Source organism: Molothrus aeneus, chromosome 7 (genome assembly GCF_037042795.1).
Source record: "Molothrus aeneus isolate 106 chromosome 7, BPBGC_Maene_1.0, whole genome shotgun sequence".
Classification (NCBI taxonomy): Eukaryota; Metazoa; Chordata; class Aves; order Passeriformes; family Icteridae; genus Molothrus; species Molothrus aeneus.
The window spans coordinates 19719479-19738200 of NC_089652.1; the positions used below are offsets into that span (position 1 = coordinate 19719479).

Genomic DNA, 18722 nt, shown 5'->3' on the forward strand with positions numbered 1-18722 from the left:
GATGTAGATGAGAAAACATTGCTTGTGAAAGGGCTTATTTTGGGGATGACTTCTGCAGCATTTCCCCCTGGATGCATCTTGGATGCCAGGCTTCCCTGGCAGATTTTTCCTCATGAAAGCACTTCTTTAACAAAAAGGTATTAACTTTGTCTTCTTATTTCTTTTCATGTATGATATCTGCTCAGCACATCAGTGTGACGACAGGAATAAACTGCCCAGAGGAGCAGCTCTGGTAGCCAAGAGCTGTGGGAGTGCAGCTGGTGGTGATGACACAGATGTCAATGTGGCCATGGGGCTTCCACCATTCTCCCTTCCCGAGCCCCAGTTGCCCCCTGTCATGGTTCTCCCAGCTGTTGCCAGTTGGGACAGCACAAGGCAGGGGCAGGTTCTGCTGCTCCCTTGTAACTGAGGCAGGATCTGTCCTGTTATGGTCTCAGCCTCTCAGTTACCCTCCCAGATGCCACCCACAGAGGCAGTAGTTCACTTTAGCAGAGCCCTGCCTGGGGACAGGGCTGTTTGCCAGGAACTGCCAAGCCCTGCAGGGCAGCCTCCTCATAGGCCTGCCAGGGCTGGGTTGGGCACTCTCTGAGGTGTTTTTCTACACTGGGGTTTCACTGAGTCCACGACATCTGTCCTGTAACAACTTGTGCTGTAATCAGTGGTGTCATTCTGGGATCATGAGGGCAAAGGGGGAGTTTAACACAATGTTGTTTTATGTTCACAAACAAATGTAAGCTGATACTCTTTCTTTTCCCATCCCCACACCTCATCTCTTTGCAGGATTTTTGACTGAAGTTAATAATCATCATGTCTGACCCAGTAGTTCTGCGTAGCATCAAGAGACTGGGAGAGGATAATTATGCTTTTGACTCAGATGGCAAATGTAAGAAGTTTATTCTGTAGTCACCTCCTTATGTTATAAAGCATGTAGAATAGGTGGTGGGTGGCCTAAGCAAAGGAAGTAGTCTACAGAATACAAGCAAATAGTCTGTGGAATAAATAGGGTTATATAAATAGGATTATATGGTACCTGCTGTCATAAGTATGCTGCCCCAAAAACTTTTCTGTAAAAAATATAATAGTCCCTACTCATGGACAATCTTTATGGGTAACAAGTTCATATATAGTTCATACAAGTTTATAAACTAACAAGTTCAAGGTATCTGCATAGGTTTTTGCACTCAGTACTTTGTTGTACAAGTAAAAGGGTTCTATTGAAGAAAAAAAAGTAAAAAGTGCTGTCTTACACAGTTTCTCCCAGCAAACACTCATATTTGTAGTCATGCATGTATTCAGCAGAATTCTAATGAACTAATTCTCATATCTTAGCTAATGCTAAGATCTGCATTCCCTCTTCTTATCAGAACTTGTCTTTTTTCCTTTCTTCCTTTGCAATATGCAAATGATCAGATCCCATGGAGTTCTAGAGTTTATGTTTCACATGTCTACAGAAGGTTATGTACTTTAACAATAATCATTAACTAGACTGTGTATTTATTTTCCTTCACAGGTAACAGCTTCAAGAAATCAGGGTAAGTCATGTACATTATTGGAGCAATCAATATTTCTAGGAATATTCAAAGAAGTTAATATTATTGGATCAAATTGATGGAATATTTATTTTTTTTAAAAAAAGCTGTTCTCTAGTGGTTGGACCTCCTTATTTGAGACAACTGTAACAGGTAGACCAAAGCAGTCCTAGAAACTTTCAAAAACACAAATGCTAGCAATATGATCTTCCTTCTGAAAATGTTTTTGATATTCAAATTTATCTTTCTTCAGTGTTTTTAGTTTGAGAAATCACTTTTTCAGGAATTTTAATCACACGATTAATTTCTCTTAAAACTTAACTGTGAGATTTTAAAAAAAAAATGTCTCATATACTAAGATTTAAGTGTAGAATTCTGGATAGTTAAAATTTGGGATGATTTAGAGAATTTGACCTTCAGCTATTATTAGAGGTCTGATTGGAATTAAGAGCCCCCTCATTCCTAGACCTTTGGACAACTCTGTAGCAGGCTGGACAATAGCAATACTATAATTTGAGCCAAGAGAGCACCAGCCCAGTATTAGAAGTCTACCATGTCTTTCCACTGTGAAACCCAAGTTCTGTTGGACTTACACATGTAACATGCATGTGATCCATACACACCTGAAGGAAAGCTTCCTTTAGGCTTTCTAGGATCTGGTTTCTGAAAACAGTTTATGACAAATACAGCTTGAATAGTTTGCTTCATTAAAGCCAAACCAAAACAACCCACCACAAACAGAATATCCCTATTCATTCGTCACTGAATGTACACAGCTGATGAGGATCCCTTGCTATAGGAATGGGAACTTTCTCTGTCTTAAAGGAAGGATTATCCAACAATTTGAGCAGTAGGTTCTTCTTTAGCAGACCTTAAAGAACCCACAATCTACATTATAGGAACAGTGTGTTGAGGAGCTGCTTATGGAACAAAGTATAAACCTTTAGAGAATTTTAACCTAACCTCCATTCTAGTCTCTGTCTAAAATTTCAAGGAACCATCAAATCACTGATTCCAAAGAAATCTGAAAGAAACAGCTTGTCTCTTAAAATTCTGGGCAAAATGTCTCAAGTAAAATGTAATTTTAGAGAAGCAACCAAGAGAGTAAAAGTAATAATGTAAAATCTTATCTTTTTTGCCAGAAATTTCTATGCATCTGAAGAACCTTTTCTAGAGAAGAAAAGTGAAAAGTGAGTTAAGTTCAATTCTTCATACTTAGCATATAAAACAAAATATGTACTAAAATACAAGTTCATAATTTTATGTTTTCTGTTGTTGAAGGTCATCAAAGAAGAAAGAAAATAGTGTTCGTGTTGGCTTCTTTCAGCTGGTAATGAAAGCAATATCTATAAATATTTGACATGTATTATGTTGCAGAATAAGTGACAATAACCAATAAGGTTGTTTCGGGGTATAGCTGTGACTAAGCTGAACTTTTAAGGATTAAATCTTTTGGCCTGAAATTTAACCAATAAAATTCAGTGGGAATTCACTAGAACCCCTTGTTGTCTTGTCAGTTTGGTGTCAAAAATGTCTATAAAAACATTATATTTAAGCTACAGGTACATAATGGAAATGAGCTAAGTTGCATAGCAGGGACTTAGGTGACCTTGGTTCATTCTTATTTCTGCCAGAAATCTTCTGTGTGATATTTGGCAGACAATTTAGCTCCCTCATAATTGTTGCATGGGTTTTAGAAGATTTGGTTGCAATGGAAACTTGTGGATGCACAAAACCATATGGTATGAGTTACATCTAGCCTTTGATGTAATTCCAATGGGTTCATCTAAATTTTAAAATAAATGTAGTCAAGAGGTATCCAACCCAGCAGCATGCAGCTAAGAGATCTTACTACTCCTGGTTTGCACACAGCCCAGTCAGTTAGTCTGTAATGTGCCCAAACAAGCATGGCCCTGACTGTGTAGCAGCAGGCTAGTGCAGCAACATCCCTTGCAATGTACCTGGCTAAGTATCTCAGCTCTGCCTGGGTGGAGACAACAGTCTGTCCCCACAGAAGGCAAGCAGAGAGGTTTGCACAGATATTTAACTCCTGAAGTGCAGTTGGTGGATACACTATGTTTGCTTCAGATGTGCTGAGAAATCAGATATCACATATCTATGCATTTTCTGTGTGCTTTTTTCAAAAATCAAGTGAATTCCTAGGCTTCTTATGAGCAAGGTTTGTAAAACAGTGGTAGAGGTACAGTTTTCTTCTGACCTTGTTTTCTTCTTTTTTTTGTAGAAGGACATTTTATTTATCTTTTGTATTATCTGGTTTTCCCTTTATATTATCTTTGCCCTAATGTCCCTTTCCATAGATGCTCTAAATTCCCACCCTTTCTTCTCTAGGACACATTATAGCATCTACAGAACCTGGACAGGTTCTTCAGCAGGCTATGACTCCTCTTGACACTCCTATTTTTAATGTATAGCATTTGATACTGATAGTCTATATGGGCAGTTTAATCTATATATTTGCACCTGACTTCGCCCTGAGAATCAGATTTCATGCAATCATGACAAAGGCAACTTAAATCACTGTATCTTTACCAAGCTACTTGTGTGAAAACTCTTTTCTACACATTTCTCTCAGATTAAGAGCCTGGCTCAGCCAAAGCATTTTAGAAGGAATTTTAGCTATGAAAACTGGCTCTGAGATGTTTAGTTGGTTTTCTACCACAGCACCACTGACTTTTGAGAAATTGGCTGACTCTGTTCAGAGCCTCTACATAATGCCCTAAGGCTTTTTCCTCCCCTCCCACTTTCTCCACTGGAAGTCTGCAAAGCAGACTATATATATGAATTATAGTTACTATTTTTAATCTCTTACCTAGTTTCTGGAATGATGATCATGGAGATAATATTGAGCTATTAATGTTATCTGATAATACATTCATTCACATGTTAAAAGGAAGCTAGTAATAATTTATGAGGCTGCAATCACAGATGTAATTAGATTAGATTGGACAGATTTTTCTTCTTTCTATATTGAAGATAATTCTGAAATTTAAAGAGAATGTTTTTTTATCTGATCCACCTAATTAATGATTTATCATTACACAACCAGTATGAGGACTGCCTCACAGCAGACACCATAATTTTTTCTTCCCTCTTTAGTTTCGATTTTCATCATCTATGGAGATTTTAATGATGGTTGCTGGTAGTTTGTGTGCTGTTGTTCACGGAGTGGCCCAACCAGCTGTGTTGCTTGTGTTTGGTGCAATGGCAGACACATTTATTGAATATGACATTGAAATGCAAGAGCTTAAAGACCCAAACAAGACATGTGTAAATAATACCATAGTGTGGATTAATGGTACTATTCATCAGAATGAAAAGAACACCACAATAAGGTGTGGGTAAGTATAGATGTTATCATTATTATCCCATTGTTATCATAGCTTGTCAGAGAATGCATTGCTATTGAAGGTTCTGTTCAGCCTCTAAATCTTATATTTTCTGTTCATAACATGGTTCTGGTTACTACTCCTGTTTCTGAGCTGGCAATATTATCTGGAGGGACAGAAGGTTAGATTGGATCTTGGTCTTTCAGTTATAGTTGTCAGCAAGAATATTTTTCTATTATGATTGTTTGGATAACAGATATATATGTTACATATCTGAGTTCATGAATATATTTTCTCTGATTACACTGTAGGTAGTAATGACTTCTGGTCATTCTGGTCAGAATTTAGTTACCTGTAGGTGCCTGCTGACTTCTGAGCAAGTTACCTAAACTTTTGTCACAGAGAGAAATGAGCATTTCTACAATGCAATTCATCTTAGCTTATGGGGGATGTCTGAGGCAGATCAAAAGAACTGCCCCATAAGACTTGCTGTTTCTTTCCATTAAATATAATAAATGGAGTCTAGAGAATTCTTTCAGATACAGATATCTGTAAAGGCCAAATTTGAACCTGTAACCTTTCCTAAGAATCACTTCTTGGTGCATCATTACAAGTCAATTCCTTATCCACCGAGTGGTCCATCCACCATCTCTCCAGTTTAGAGCCAAAGATGTCATGCAGGATAGTATCAAATGCTTTGCACAAATCCAGTTAGAAGATGATGTCAGTCAGTCTTCCCTCATCCATCAATGCTGTACCTCTGTCATAGAAGGCCACCAAATTTGTCTAGCATAAGTTGCCCTTAGTGAAGTCACACTGGCTGTCACCAGTCATCTCCTTATTTATGATATGCCTTGGCACAGTTACTAGGAGGATCTGCTCCATGATCCTAATTACCATGTAAAATTGTTCTGGATATCTGTGTCAGATAACTTAGGTTAAAAACCTAAGTTGTTTCCATGACTGTTTTTTGTCAGAGATCAAGTCAGGTGCAGAATGTTCCCTTGTGGTTTAAAATTTCAGGGTACAAAATTTTGGGTAAGTTAAATAAAATTTGCTGTTCTGCAGGATGTTTTTGAAAAAATTTTCTAAATGCATAACCTATAACAACCTGTTTCAAAGTCGATTAAATGCATAAGCAGCAATTAAGTGCCCTTCACTGATATGAGGAGCAATTATCACTACTACTTGTGTAACAGAACAAATGATCATTTTAGACTAGTAAGTTTATGGTACAAAGTAATATTTTATTTGACTTTAGCAGCCCTCACTTCTCCCTATAAAATGCAGTTGAAATCTGAATGTTATTAGTTGCTTGGCACAAAGCAAGCACATTCAACATCTAATGAAAACTTGTTGGGCAGCTCTTCTCTGAAACCCCCTCTCACCTGTGCTGTTTTGGAGCAGGCAGTCTGGGGGCATTTCCTGGGGACTGCAGGGGTGCTGCAGGATGGTGGGGCTTCTTTTGGTAGCTGCCAGCTCCCAACCCCTTTGCAACAGCCAGAACAAGGAAACCAGCCACTTGCAATAGCTTTGATATTGGGAAACAATGCCTCTGTTAGCAAAACAAGCTGACTTCCACCTGGTCTGAATATAACTTGAGGATCAGATTAGAAACGTGTGAGAAACTTAAAAAAGTATTACTCACTTCTTTTTTCCTTTTTTTTCCTTTTCCTTTTTTCAGGCTGCTGGACATTGAACATGAAATGACCAAGTTTGCAGGATACTATGCAGGAATTGGTTGTGCCATACTTGTCTTAGGATACCTCCAAGTCAGTATTTTGTTTTCCATTTTGATTTCAAAGTTTAAACCACTAAATAATTAAATTTATAATTATTATGTTGGTTTTAACTGCTTAGCTACTTATTTGAGCAGAACAGATGCTTTCAGTTCTCATTCCATTGCTGAAATATGTTAGCTCTGGCAATCTGAGAGCTCCTAGGATTTGGGCATGCATACCTTTGTAAAAGGATGCATTTTACCCATACCACAAGCAATACTTGATCAAGTAGCTACTATGGAATCCACATGCCCTCCAAAAATAACAGCTGAAGGGCATGCAGATTCCCAGTAGGCATCTCGACTGTGTTGAGCCCTGTTTCTGTTACAGAGATATTACAGAACAATACTAGTGTAAAACTAATGTTGGACAAGGATTATACCCTACATATTCTGTAGTAATTGTTTGGTCCTTATGACTGAAGTGAGTCAAAAGCTTGGATAATTCCTGCAAAGTCTATTCAAGGGCCCATGGCTTTTGAAGCTTTCAAACATCACTTGTCAATCTTCTTCTTGAAAACTATCCAAGAATTCTGCAGAGGTAGGATGGCTGCCATCTCTGTATTACTTATACTTGTAGATGGAAAAAATGTTGTCCATATGGCAGTCATGTAACAGCATAAGTAACTTGCCTCTCTTCCCATTTTATCAGAACTGAGACAAATGCCTGATCCAGAGGCTATATAAAATTGTTGGATTATTTAAAGACCAAAACAGCTATCATGTCTATGCAGCCAGAATGTATTTTACCTGAATAGTAATTTTATCAACAGCCTTTCCCATTCTAGTCAAATTGCTTTTTCTGATTTGTTGGGAGTAGAAAGACTTTTTACTGCAATTATCAGCTATTTTGTGCTTTTCCCAGATCTGCTTTTGGGTTATGTCTGCAGCTCGTCAGATACAGAAAATCAGGAAAGCTTATTTCAGGAAAATAATGCGAATGGATATAGGCTGGTTTGATTGTACATCGGTAGGAGAACTGAACACCCGAATTTCTGAGTAAGTAATCTAAGAAACTCATATGCTATAGAAAATATGTTGCAATTCCTTCCAAACACTGCAGAATGCCAATAACCAGGCATGTGACAAACACCTTTTGGTAGAAATACAGCTATGTTCGTGGGAGCAGCAACCAGACTGATCAGCTCTCCCATCTTTGAACTAAGTACCATAACTGTTGAACCACAATTATTTCCCTTTCATGCCTTGTCTGACAGCAAATGTGTGGGTGGGTGGGTGGTGGGTTAGATGGGTTTTGGGGTGGAGTTTTTTTTCCAGTTTGTCCTCTCCTTTCTTCTCCTTTGTGCCCAGTCATTTCAGAGTGATCTGTAATTTGGCTGCCAGTGCACACTTCCTGAATCAGCTGGGGCGCAGTAGGAAGAGCCAGCTAGTGAGTCAGTCTGCTGCCAGAACATTTCCTGGGAAAGGACAGTATATTCTCTGCAATATTCATGCTTAAAAGGCTTCACCATTGCAAAGGCATCAGCTTTTCTCATTGTACTCCAGGGTCTTTGTATGGGGTAATGGTGAAAGAATAGGGATGAGGATGGGCCCTCTCCAGTGAAAAGCAACTAACCCAAACGTGGCCAAGACCTGCAACACAAACTGAAGTTATGCTCACCACTCTTCTGTTGATTTTTGTTGCTGTTATTGTTTTCCAGTGATGTTAACAAAATTAATGAGGCTATTGCTGATCAAGTAGCAATCTTCATCCAGCGCATAACCACCTTTGTAGGTGGATTCCTCCTGGGATTTGTCAGTGGCTGGAAACTGACCTTGGTTATCATTGCAGTCAGCCCTCTGCTTGGGGTTGGAGCAGCTCTCTATGGCTTGGTAAGTGAATTGTGAAAGGTTCCCATTGAGCAATAATGAACAGGAAAGATCTGGCCAGAAAGCTGTGAGGACTGGTGAAGTTGATCACACCCCTTTAAAGTGAAGAGAGACAGATTATGGTCCCAGTAGCACTGAGGGAGAGGGGAGGGATAGAGGGAGGGGTGTGGTAGAGGGGAGGGGGGCTTTGCTCTCACTTTGTTTTTTCTGATTCCCAGAGTAATAAAACCTGCTTCTTAGAGGGGAGTGTAAGCTTACATTCTTGTAGGTCCTGTGGATGGGTATTAATGCTGAGATCAGAAGCTGGTCTTTGCCTTTCTCAATTACTACACAAGCGCTTTAGATGGCTGGCTACAAGATACAGGACTTGATTTCTCTATGTAAATTAGTGACTTTTATGGGTGCTAAGTTTCAGAGACATAAAATGGTTGAAAACAACTACTCAAACTTACCTCAAACTGTCCCTGCTCCCAGAAGCTGCTGCACCTTCTCCAGTTGTTCCTGTTTTGCTTCTCCATCCACTTCCTACAAACTTCCTGTCACTGTACAAAGGACAGTGAAAAGGGAAACTGCAGGATCCTCTGCCCTCTCATCTCCTCTCCCACACTCAGCAGGGCTGGGTAATTCCTGCTCATCTTCTTCATTTTTGTTGGGTTCAGTCCTTTGGCAATCTCATTTCTTTCACATCAGGAACAGCTTGCTATCATTTTGCTATCAAACACCTAATGTAACTGTGACTAATTTCTTGTCCTCCAGCTCTCCTTTAGCACCTTGTGCTGGCTGCAAGTAGTTGATATGAATAATGACTCATGTGAAGTGGGAGAGCAGAAGCTTGGCAGGGAATGAAATAAACCAAAAAATGTTTTTTCTTCATTTGTTCTGCCTTATTCCCCTTTATCTTTATAATTTTCTCCTTTTCCGTTCTTACTTTACCCGTCTCTTTCCAGACACATACCTACTTTTAAGGTTTTCCTCATTATGAGCCTTTCCAGCCCAAGTCTTTGTTTTACACCCTGAAGAAAATAGACCCAAAGTCAATCTGGCCTGGTTTTCTGTCTTCAAAAAGGACTAATAGATGCAAGGGGTAGGGTATTTGGAAAGAGAAAGCAAAGACTGACACATTACACTTTCTAATGATATCTCATTCCCAAGTCAATGTGGTATCTCTGTGTAGAATTGTCATAGAAATCTTTTCTTGAAAATCCTTTCATTAGGATTTTTCTTGCTGAGAAGCTGAGAAGCTTCAGCAACAAAATGTAAACAATGGTTATCTGCTGCTGTAGACTGCAACAAGTCCATCTGTAATTGGCCTATCTTAGATGCTTACAATTAATAGCCAACCACAGCCCAGTTAACTTACTCTCTATCCGAGACACAAACCTTTATTATTCTTTCCTTTCTATTCTTAGCTTAGCTAGCCTTCTGAGATGAAACTTTTCCTTCTATTCTTTTTACTATAATGTAATATATATATCATAAAATAATAAATCAAGCCTTCTGAACATTAAGTCAACATTTTCGTCTCTTCTCTCACCTGAAAACCCCTGTGAACACTGTCACATAGAATTGTAAATTATTACATTTTCTTCCATTAATTTGAGCAGTTTTTTGAGTCTAAGTAAGCTTTTGGCATCCAGTGAGCTCTTGGTTGCTGTGTAGGGACCTGTTTGCTATCAGCCCATGAAACAAAGCACAGTGGTGGCAACATCTGTTTTTATCCTCCCCCACCACTACAGTTACCTCTTCTTCCTGAAGCTGGGATCTGCCACGGTGGTTAAAGGGCTGCTCCTGGCACTTAAGCTCCCCCTTCCTCCCACTGTGCACAAACCGTCAGTGGGCAATCTGCTTCAGCCTAGTTAGAGCAGAGAGAGGGAGGGAGGGAGGCAGGGAAAGCAGGAGTTGTCAGCTGCTCTTTCTGTCAGCTACTTGGAGCAGAGCTGTTGCAAAACATATGCTACAAAGGTGTATGCCCTAGCACTAGAAGATCTAAGTCTTTGAGTGTGCAGCATGCCTGGAGTGCAGGAGGTGACCCAGTGCAGAGCAGCCAGCACAGGGTGATAGCCAGCATTGCTCATCTCTGTCCTTTTCTGTACCTGAAGTTCAGGTGTAACCAGCACTGTTTATGCTTTTGTAGGCTGTGGCAAAACTAACAGGCCGAGAATTAAAGGCTTATGCAAAAGCTGGAGCTGTGGCTGACGAAGTGCTCTCATCCATCAGAACAGTGGCTGCTTTTGGTGGGGAGAAGAAAGAAGTTGAAAGGTTTGTTTGAACAAACTCTAAGGTCTCTGATTTCTTTTTCCTGAAGCAATGTAATGCTGTAATGCACATCAGATTCATAATAATTAATTGCTATATTCTACAACTATGACTATCTAGTAGCTTTGAAACTTAAATGCATGTATGTTTCAGAAATTTAGGTTTCAAGTAGTGTATGGAGAATTAGTTTTATAATTCAGTCTATCAGTGAAATAAAGCATCAGCAATACTATCTTCATTCACGCTTACTTGTAGGAACATTCTGTCAAATTTTTCCCTAAATGCTGTCTGATATATCACTTTTGCAGCATATCTGGAAACTTTGAGTAGTTTCAAGCTAAGTAGGAGAATTAGCTTCATCAGGACATCCTCATGATGACATTCAATCATGACATCATTTTTCATCAGAAAAACATCAGGTTTTTCTTCTGCAAATTTCTCTTAAATTCTATTAAAACATAATATGGCTGTAGGATGTGCTCTGGAGTGTTGGCCAGATTCTCAAATCCTGTGTTAATCTGCTAAAACTCCAAACCCCTTTATGAGGTATCTGCAATGAGTGTGGCTTTTCTTGTGCTTGTTACACTAGAACATACAAGGATTTAATGATCTGGGAGCATTGCTGGTTTCAGCAGTGATCTCTCACTTCAGAGTGATTGTTTCGACCTTATGTGTGGACATTCTGCTGAGTCATCAAAGGTGCCTCATATGATCTTTGCTCATTTTGAAATTTCTGTCAAATTTATTTAATTCCCCCTAATTTTTCTCTCTTTCTACAGATATGATAAGAACTTGGTGTTTGCTCAGCACTGGGGAATTCGAAAAGGAATGATAATGGGATTATTCAGTGGTTACATGTGGTGTATAATTTTTCTAAGTTATGCATTAGCCTTTTGGTATGGCTCTAAACTTGTCCTTGAGGAAGAAGAATATTCACCTGGCACTCTTCTGCAGGTACTCAATTTAGCTTGATGCAACTTTTCTGGACTGTTCTTAAAATAATAATTCTGGAACACATATCTGTTCTGGTGTCTGGTGGCTCCATGGTAACAAACATTATTTATGTCTTTTAAAGATCATTACTCACTATATGTATGACACAAGTGGATAAGATTTAAAAAAAAAATCTATGTTTATTTTAAATATTTTGAATATTACCTATGGTTATCAGAATAATGCCTTCATTTGACAGCCCACACAACTATCAGAGGCCTGAAACTAGCTTTTCCATTTTGTGGGTCAGCATGGGGCTTCTGGGATGTTGGCTTTTCTGAAGAATTTTATGATGAAAACTGTTGTGGTAAAGAGACACCTAACCAAAGAAAGCCTTGTCACATCTAATTTCTCATGAACACTTTGTGTTCCTTTGAGAAACCATTTCCTGTTGTTTTGTTTTTACAAAGGCCATGTAAACATGTATGCAGATAAAAACACACCTGGCTGTGGCTCCTGCAGCATGTACAAAAACTGTGTTAACCTACATGGCACTCATGCATTCACTTCTGCTCAGTAGGTGCTTCAGACACTTCTGGCCTCAATGCAACAAAGCCAACATCTACAGGTATTTTGGTTGGTTGCTTAAGCCAGGACTGCCCAAAATGGCAGACTCCAGTCCAAACTCAGAACAACTTTTCCTGAACCTTTGTAAGTTCTGGGTATTCTGATGAGACATGTACTTTTGCTCCTTCTCTGCCTGTTGCATACCATCAGAGTTCCCAACCACCTGCTGTACACAGTGCAAAGTTTCCTGCTAAATGGAACTTGGCAAATTACCCTGAGAACATTGTAAACCTGAGTCATTCTGTTCAAGGAGGAAATAATTTGCACCAGCTCTCAATACCCATAGTTGATATGAGGCAGTGCTGTGAAAAACAAAATCAGCAATTTCTTTGACTTGCTGTAGTCCAGTGTTTCCAAATGACAAATGGCAAACAGTGGGGAGCTACCCTGTAGCTGAAAAACTGTAGCTGCCAATGGAGAGAGTCTCCCTTATGCCTTTCCTCACAGCTTCCAGTCATTTTCTTCTACTTCGTATTTTCTACCATACACTCCTAGTTTGGCAGGGGGCAGGAGGGGGAATTTCTAGATACAAAACATTGAAATATGCTTTTCCTGCTCTCTCAGAAAGTCATACAGCCACCATACTGCATTGAGATGTACTAAGTATTGCCTTCCCTTCTTCTTCTGCCAGGTGTACAGAACATGCTCCTTCCTGTTCATCTCAGACTCTGACAGGCTTAGAACCCCCTTGCTTTAAGACTCATTCCCACAAGAAAATCAGTTGGTAATAAAGCTGAGTGTAAATGTATGGCATGATCTCTACATCCCAGTGAAGACCTTTGCAGTGCACAGTGTGCATTCAGTAGATTCCTCCACTTTAGCTACAGGGATATTCCCAGTAAACATCATTATACTGCAAAGGAGAACTGAGTCCTATGTACTGTTATTTCTTTCTCAACTGTAGTGTTTCCTTACACACTTTGCCCCATTTATCCTGAGTTCTGTTTGTGTTATATCCAAAAGTGTAGCTGGGTCCTTGATTGCTTCTTAGCAGAATTTGCAGGCCAGGCTAGAGCAAATGGTGACATACCAGACATAGCATTCCATGTCCTTATGTGCAGGGTGAATGTTCAAACTAGCACCCACAATAAAGCAACAAAATGGACCAAAAGCCTACACCAAAGGCATTGTCCAACCCTTATAACCTGTTCTGCCAAAACACCTCTGTAATTGAAAAACTAAGGAGAATTAAACAGAGCAAATTCTAGGAAAAAACCTGTCAAAAAGTGTTCAAAGCCACACCCCATATGGTAGCACAGAGAAGAATAAGCTATGCTTACAATACAATGCAGAAACAGACAATGAAATAATTTGCATCTATGTGGTGTACAAGTGCTAAAGAAGCCTCTACCTTCTTTATGTTCACCACCTTGCAGTGTCCTGTTCTTTGAAGCCCCTGCCAGCATTTGCAGTCTTAGTTCCTGTCCATATTTAAGAACCTTCATATAAAGCTTTCATAGAAATGAAGTATTGGCAGCTCTTAGGAAATCTCTAACAAACACTTTTGTGTTTTAGTTGATATGCTACAGCTTCACTTGCTTCTGATCACAAGGCCACACACCAGGGCTGAATTCTTGGGCTCAAGGGTCCTCTGATATTCAATACTCAATCCAGCTGCCTTTATTGTCTGTCAGTCTTCCCAGGAAGAGCAGATGCTGTTGCTCATTTTCTCTCATGTTGTCCTAGGCTTAGGCAAAAAGGGGATACTTGGGCTTTCAGAAAGGGATTATTAGTTAGTGAGTAACTCTTCATTTTGGCTCTTGGAGAAGGACTTAAAACTGTGAGCCCATTGGGTATGTCTTACCTGTAGAAAATCTTCACCCAAAATGATAGAATATTTTCACATCAAAAAGTGGCTTATCCAGTGTTGTTAGCAAACCTTACAGTTAATTTCTCTGTGAGACAAAGAAAAAATATTCTCTGTAGCTGGTACTTCCTTCAAAAGTAAGCTTTATGAGTATTGGATCACACAGGAGCTGCAATATACAAAGATTGTATTACAGTGGTTTAAGCTTCTTTCTATTTTTGCTTACTGGTGAAAGGCATCCCTGAAATAATCTACTTCCCACCAATGTCCTGTTCTAGATCTTGTTTCAAGGAAAAGGCACCCAGTCAAACTGAGATGGCTTAAAAATATATCAGTGGCATCTCAGTAAATACCCAGATGCAAACTTTTTAGGCAAAGACAAATATGAGTTGATTTACTTCAGCCTCAAGCAGATCTGTAAAAGACAGCAAAAATACCTTCTGAAATACACTTATTTGCTTTCTTGTTGGCTAATAATGCTCATATAGTGGATCACTTCAGTTCAGCAGATGCATGAGAAGTCATAAAGCTACTGTAGTTGGGTTTGCCTGGCTAAGCTGTAAGCTATAGTAAAAATGTGATGTCATATTTTGTTAACTTCTTTTTCCACTTCTTCAGGTTTTCTTTGGTGTTTTAATAGGAGCATTAAATCTTGGCCAGGCATCTCCCTGTCTGGAAGCGTTTGCCACTGGTCGTGGGGCTGCAACAAACATTTTTGAGACAATAGATAAAGTAAGTAATGCATTTCTAAGCTGTGTTACTTTGTAGTGCAAAAATAATTAAATATGGCTGAAGTGGTACTAGTTTTATCTGCAGTGTAAATGAGGAAAAATGAGTCTCATTAAGGAAAAACTGACTGTGCAATAGAAAACTCTAGTGGGATGCACATGGACTCAAAGAACACATTGAACAGATTTCTTGAGTGCCCTGGTTGTGAGTTCTGAAGCTTTACCTTGGCTGCTGCTGTTCCTTGTTCCCATTTCTCCTTACAGGAAATTACTTATCAGTGCTGGCCCATGGAAGGTGTACTGGCAGGCAGTAATAGCCACTCTGCAACCACACTTGCAGCAACCATCCCATAGCTCCCAGACTCCAGATGGCATCAAAAGCTGTGGCTCTGTTGGCATTAGTGGTGAAGGTGGCCTCTGTCACCTGTCCCAGAGCTACCCTGAGCAGAAATGGGACCAAATGGGCACAGGCACTGATCATGCAGCTGTCATAAATGTTAATCACAATATTATCTAAACAGATACTTGAAATAATTGTATGAGAGACCCTGAGATGCCACTGAAATTTATTGATTCCTTTCTTGAAGATTCCTTTCTATAGCTTTATAAATTTAGTGGTTGGAAATATACTGCTGATTTCTTAAAGTATGTATTATCTCTGTTCACTGACAAGCTTTATTGTGCTGAAAGCTGTGTAAACACATTAAAATGCTGCTTGTCTTCTACAGAGCACATAAGGCTATGGTAATGCTAAAAGTTTTTAGTAACCCTTCAAACTTCTGTAATAATGATAAAACACACACACTTCATAAGCTAAAGCTCTAAAATGAACTGAAAATAGAGATGGATTATGGATGTATTTTTCTGAGAAAAAAATTAAAATCAAAAAGAGTTGCAACAGTAAGGATTAATCACAATATTCATGATAAGGCTGAGTCACATAACCTTAGGGTAAAAAAAGCAAACAAACGTCACATTTCATCTATCTAGAGAAAGGGTGACAAAATTACATCCATCTGCTTGCCATATTTGTAGATTTGTGATTAGACAGTACAAGCACAGCTCTGCCCTGGTAATAAAACTAGTCATGTTGAGGTTCCCACTTGCAGGATCAGTGAAACTTCATCACAGATTAGTATCAGAATTTAAGTAAGTTATATTCCTAAAGTGAAACCAATCTTGTAGCTGTTCTTAACATCTTAGAACATACAAATTTCTCATTTTAACTTTCCTTTCAATCTGTTAGGTTATATTAAAAAGACATGCACATTTCAGTTATCAAATATTCATTGCTATAGTTTTAATTTACTGTTTGTATTCCATGCTTCAGAAATCTATCCTTAGAAAATTTTATTTGTGATTCCTCAAATTTCTTAGTTCTCTGCTCATGTCTAGAAATCCACAATACCCAACACCTGGCCAAAAGTATGTGAGACCTGAAGCACTTCTTAGGAAAACTACAGTATTTCAGCTCTTAGGACTGGGTGCACAAGGACGGATGTTTTAATTGCCAAGTGGCAAGGCCTGAAGATTTTCAGCAATAAATTGGTTGTTCAGTGCTGTGAGAGGATGTTTTTGAGTGAGGTAGTGCCATTTTATCCCTGAGGAGCTGGCTAAATTAGCTTAGTCAAAATGCCTCTGTCAGTCAGCTACTCAGTTCCAGCCAAAACTGCCTGAGTCCTTGGCCGTGGTATTTGCAGTAAGCCTACAATGAGAAGAGGGTGCATCCTTCTTGTCTGTGCTACCCACCATTGCCAACTCCCCCATCACTCTGGCCCTCAATCCCATGTCCCTTGCCTGCTACCCTTGGGGCAGAGCTTGCAGCTGGCTCCATGCAGCCAAGTGCTGCTCAAACAGAAGTGCCATGGCTTTGTATGGTGTTGTATTTATCTACTGCAGCACTGTTGATTGTTTAACAGCAAATAAATAACCCAATGAATTTCATCCTAGAAACCCACCATTGACTGCATGTCAGAAGATGGCTACAAGCTGGATAGAGTACGAGGGGAAATTGAATTTCATAATGTAACATTCAATTATCCATCCAGACCAGACATAAAGGTAATTATTCATCACCCATGCTGTGAACACAATTATTGTAAACAAGAAAAATATCCTGGTTGTGCCAGCAATTTCTAGATTTTCCGTAGAGATTATTTTCCAGAAGCCCAGACTCTTTGCTTAAAAGTAGACTGAATAATTCTTCCATTAAAGTGTTCTTCTGCTTACTGTTTGGCTTATTTTACCATTCTGACACATCCATTGTCACATCTGCATATTCCTTGCTGCTGAACATAAACTCCTTGTAATTTTGGGCAAATTCACCTGTGTACAGCTTCTCTTGCAATCAGTGATGCCCTTGTATCAATGTGTACGAGACAGAACACAAAGTAATAAACTGAATGGTGCAAGGGGATTTTATAAAACTCTTCCATTACCATGGGGATGCACCATGTGACCCATTAAAAGGCTAGGAAAGGGACAGAAGGGTAGGCTGTATATCCCACCCTTTCTCTACTCCTGTGTTTGAATTGGCAAATTCTCCTTGGAAAAGCATGTTTTTGGACAAGCATATTAGTGCTATTACTTCTAAAGATGGAAGCACATGTATCAGATTTTTCTACAAAATTTCATGTTACATTCTTAATATTTATGCTGTAACATATATTCACAATACACACAGAGCGTTCTTTAAAGGGAATATAATTAATTAACTTCTCTAGTGTATTAACTTGACTAGTTCTTAATGATAAACAACAGGAACAATGAAAGGTCAAAATCTGCCTGCCTGTTGTAGAAATGTGTGCTCTGCATCTACAAAGTCTTCAAACAGAGTAAAAATATGTGGCTTGCTTTATCCTTTTCCTTCATAATACTTTTCTGAATTTTGTAAAATTGCTCTGAATCTTTACTTTAAGATACAGAATATACTCACTTGGTTGTATGACCGTGGAGAATTAAAATAGATAGATTCTGTTTCTTTTCTTTTTCCTATCCAGATTTTGGATAACCTTAATATGGTGGTTAAAGCAGGAGAGACAACAGCTTTTGTTGGATCTAGTGGAGCTGGGAAAAGTACAGCAATACAGCTCATCCAGCGTTTCTATGACCCCACTGATGGCATGGTGAGTGTCCCAGCCTACAATGTGTTTCTCTGGCCCCAGAAACTGAAAGAATAGCATGGTTTCTTCTCCAAGGTGGGAAGCAATACTACTAACTTCCTTTTCATTTATTTCTTCTTCTTCTTTTTTTTTCCCAATTATTTTTTAAATGAGTGAAATATCTTTCCACACATTTCTTTTATAAAACTGTGCTTAGTAGTCTTATAAAAACAATTATGTGAAAAAGCAAATTGTTTAGGAGAAAATAAAAATTCAGTGCTAAATCTGTGTAAAAACTATACCTATAGAAATGATAATTCAGGAGTGAAAAATGTTTCCTGGAAAACACAGTATTGAACATTTAAACATTAACCCATAATATCACTTAAGTATATGCAATTACCACTTAGTAATGGCTTGGCTAAGAATATGAATTATAGCTATTCAAAATCTCATTCCATTTATGAGTTCCTATATCAGATAGGAACAGATAAGCACATACATGTTGACCTATATTTGAACATATAAAAAACAAAGAAACAAATTACTGTAAATAACATAATCATCACTTTCATGATTACTTTTCACCTGGTTTTATTTCTGGTGCCAAGCAGAAATGGGAAATGAAATCAAAGAGCACAACTCTGAGAGCCAATATTCCTACTACCGCTACACCACCTTCTTTATCTGATATTTATGCTGGTCATGGAAACACAGCATCACAGGCCCTTCACTTCTACTGTGTCTTTCTTTGTCCCTGGAGTGGAGGGCATAACGTCCCTGA

The 18722-nt window shown here is 38.9% G+C and overlaps 1 protein-coding gene across 4 annotated transcripts in view; it reads left to right on the forward strand.

The window, feature by feature from the left end:
- The first annotated feature begins 807 nt into the window (after positions 1-807).
- ABCB11 (ATP binding cassette subfamily B member 11) overlaps positions 808-18722 on the forward strand; it is a 36462-nt gene continuing 18547 nt past the window's right edge. Inside the window, exons 1-13 of one of the 4 annotated variants that reach the window (XM_066553149.1) lie at positions 808-883; positions 1511-1532; positions 2672-2719; positions 2811-2859; positions 4647-4888; positions 6561-6648; positions 7522-7655; positions 8318-8489; positions 10621-10745; positions 11522-11696; positions 14728-14841; positions 16788-16898; positions 17837-17962. In XM_066553149.1, coding sequence (XP_066409246.1) covers positions 808-883; positions 1511-1532; positions 2672-2719; positions 2811-2859; positions 4647-4888; positions 6561-6648; positions 7522-7655; positions 8318-8489; positions 10621-10745; positions 11522-11696; positions 14728-14841; positions 16788-16898; positions 17837-17962 — 1482 coding nt within the window. Of the gene's footprint in view, positions 900-1251; positions 1277-1510; positions 1533-2617; positions 2634-2671; positions 2720-2810; positions 2860-4646; positions 4889-6560; positions 6649-7521; positions 7656-8317; positions 8490-10620; positions 10746-11521; positions 11697-14727; positions 14842-16787; positions 16899-17836; positions 17963-18722 lie in introns of all 4 variants that reach the window. The other 3 variants (XM_066553152.1, XM_066553151.1, XM_066553150.1) reach the window with 3 other exon arrangements.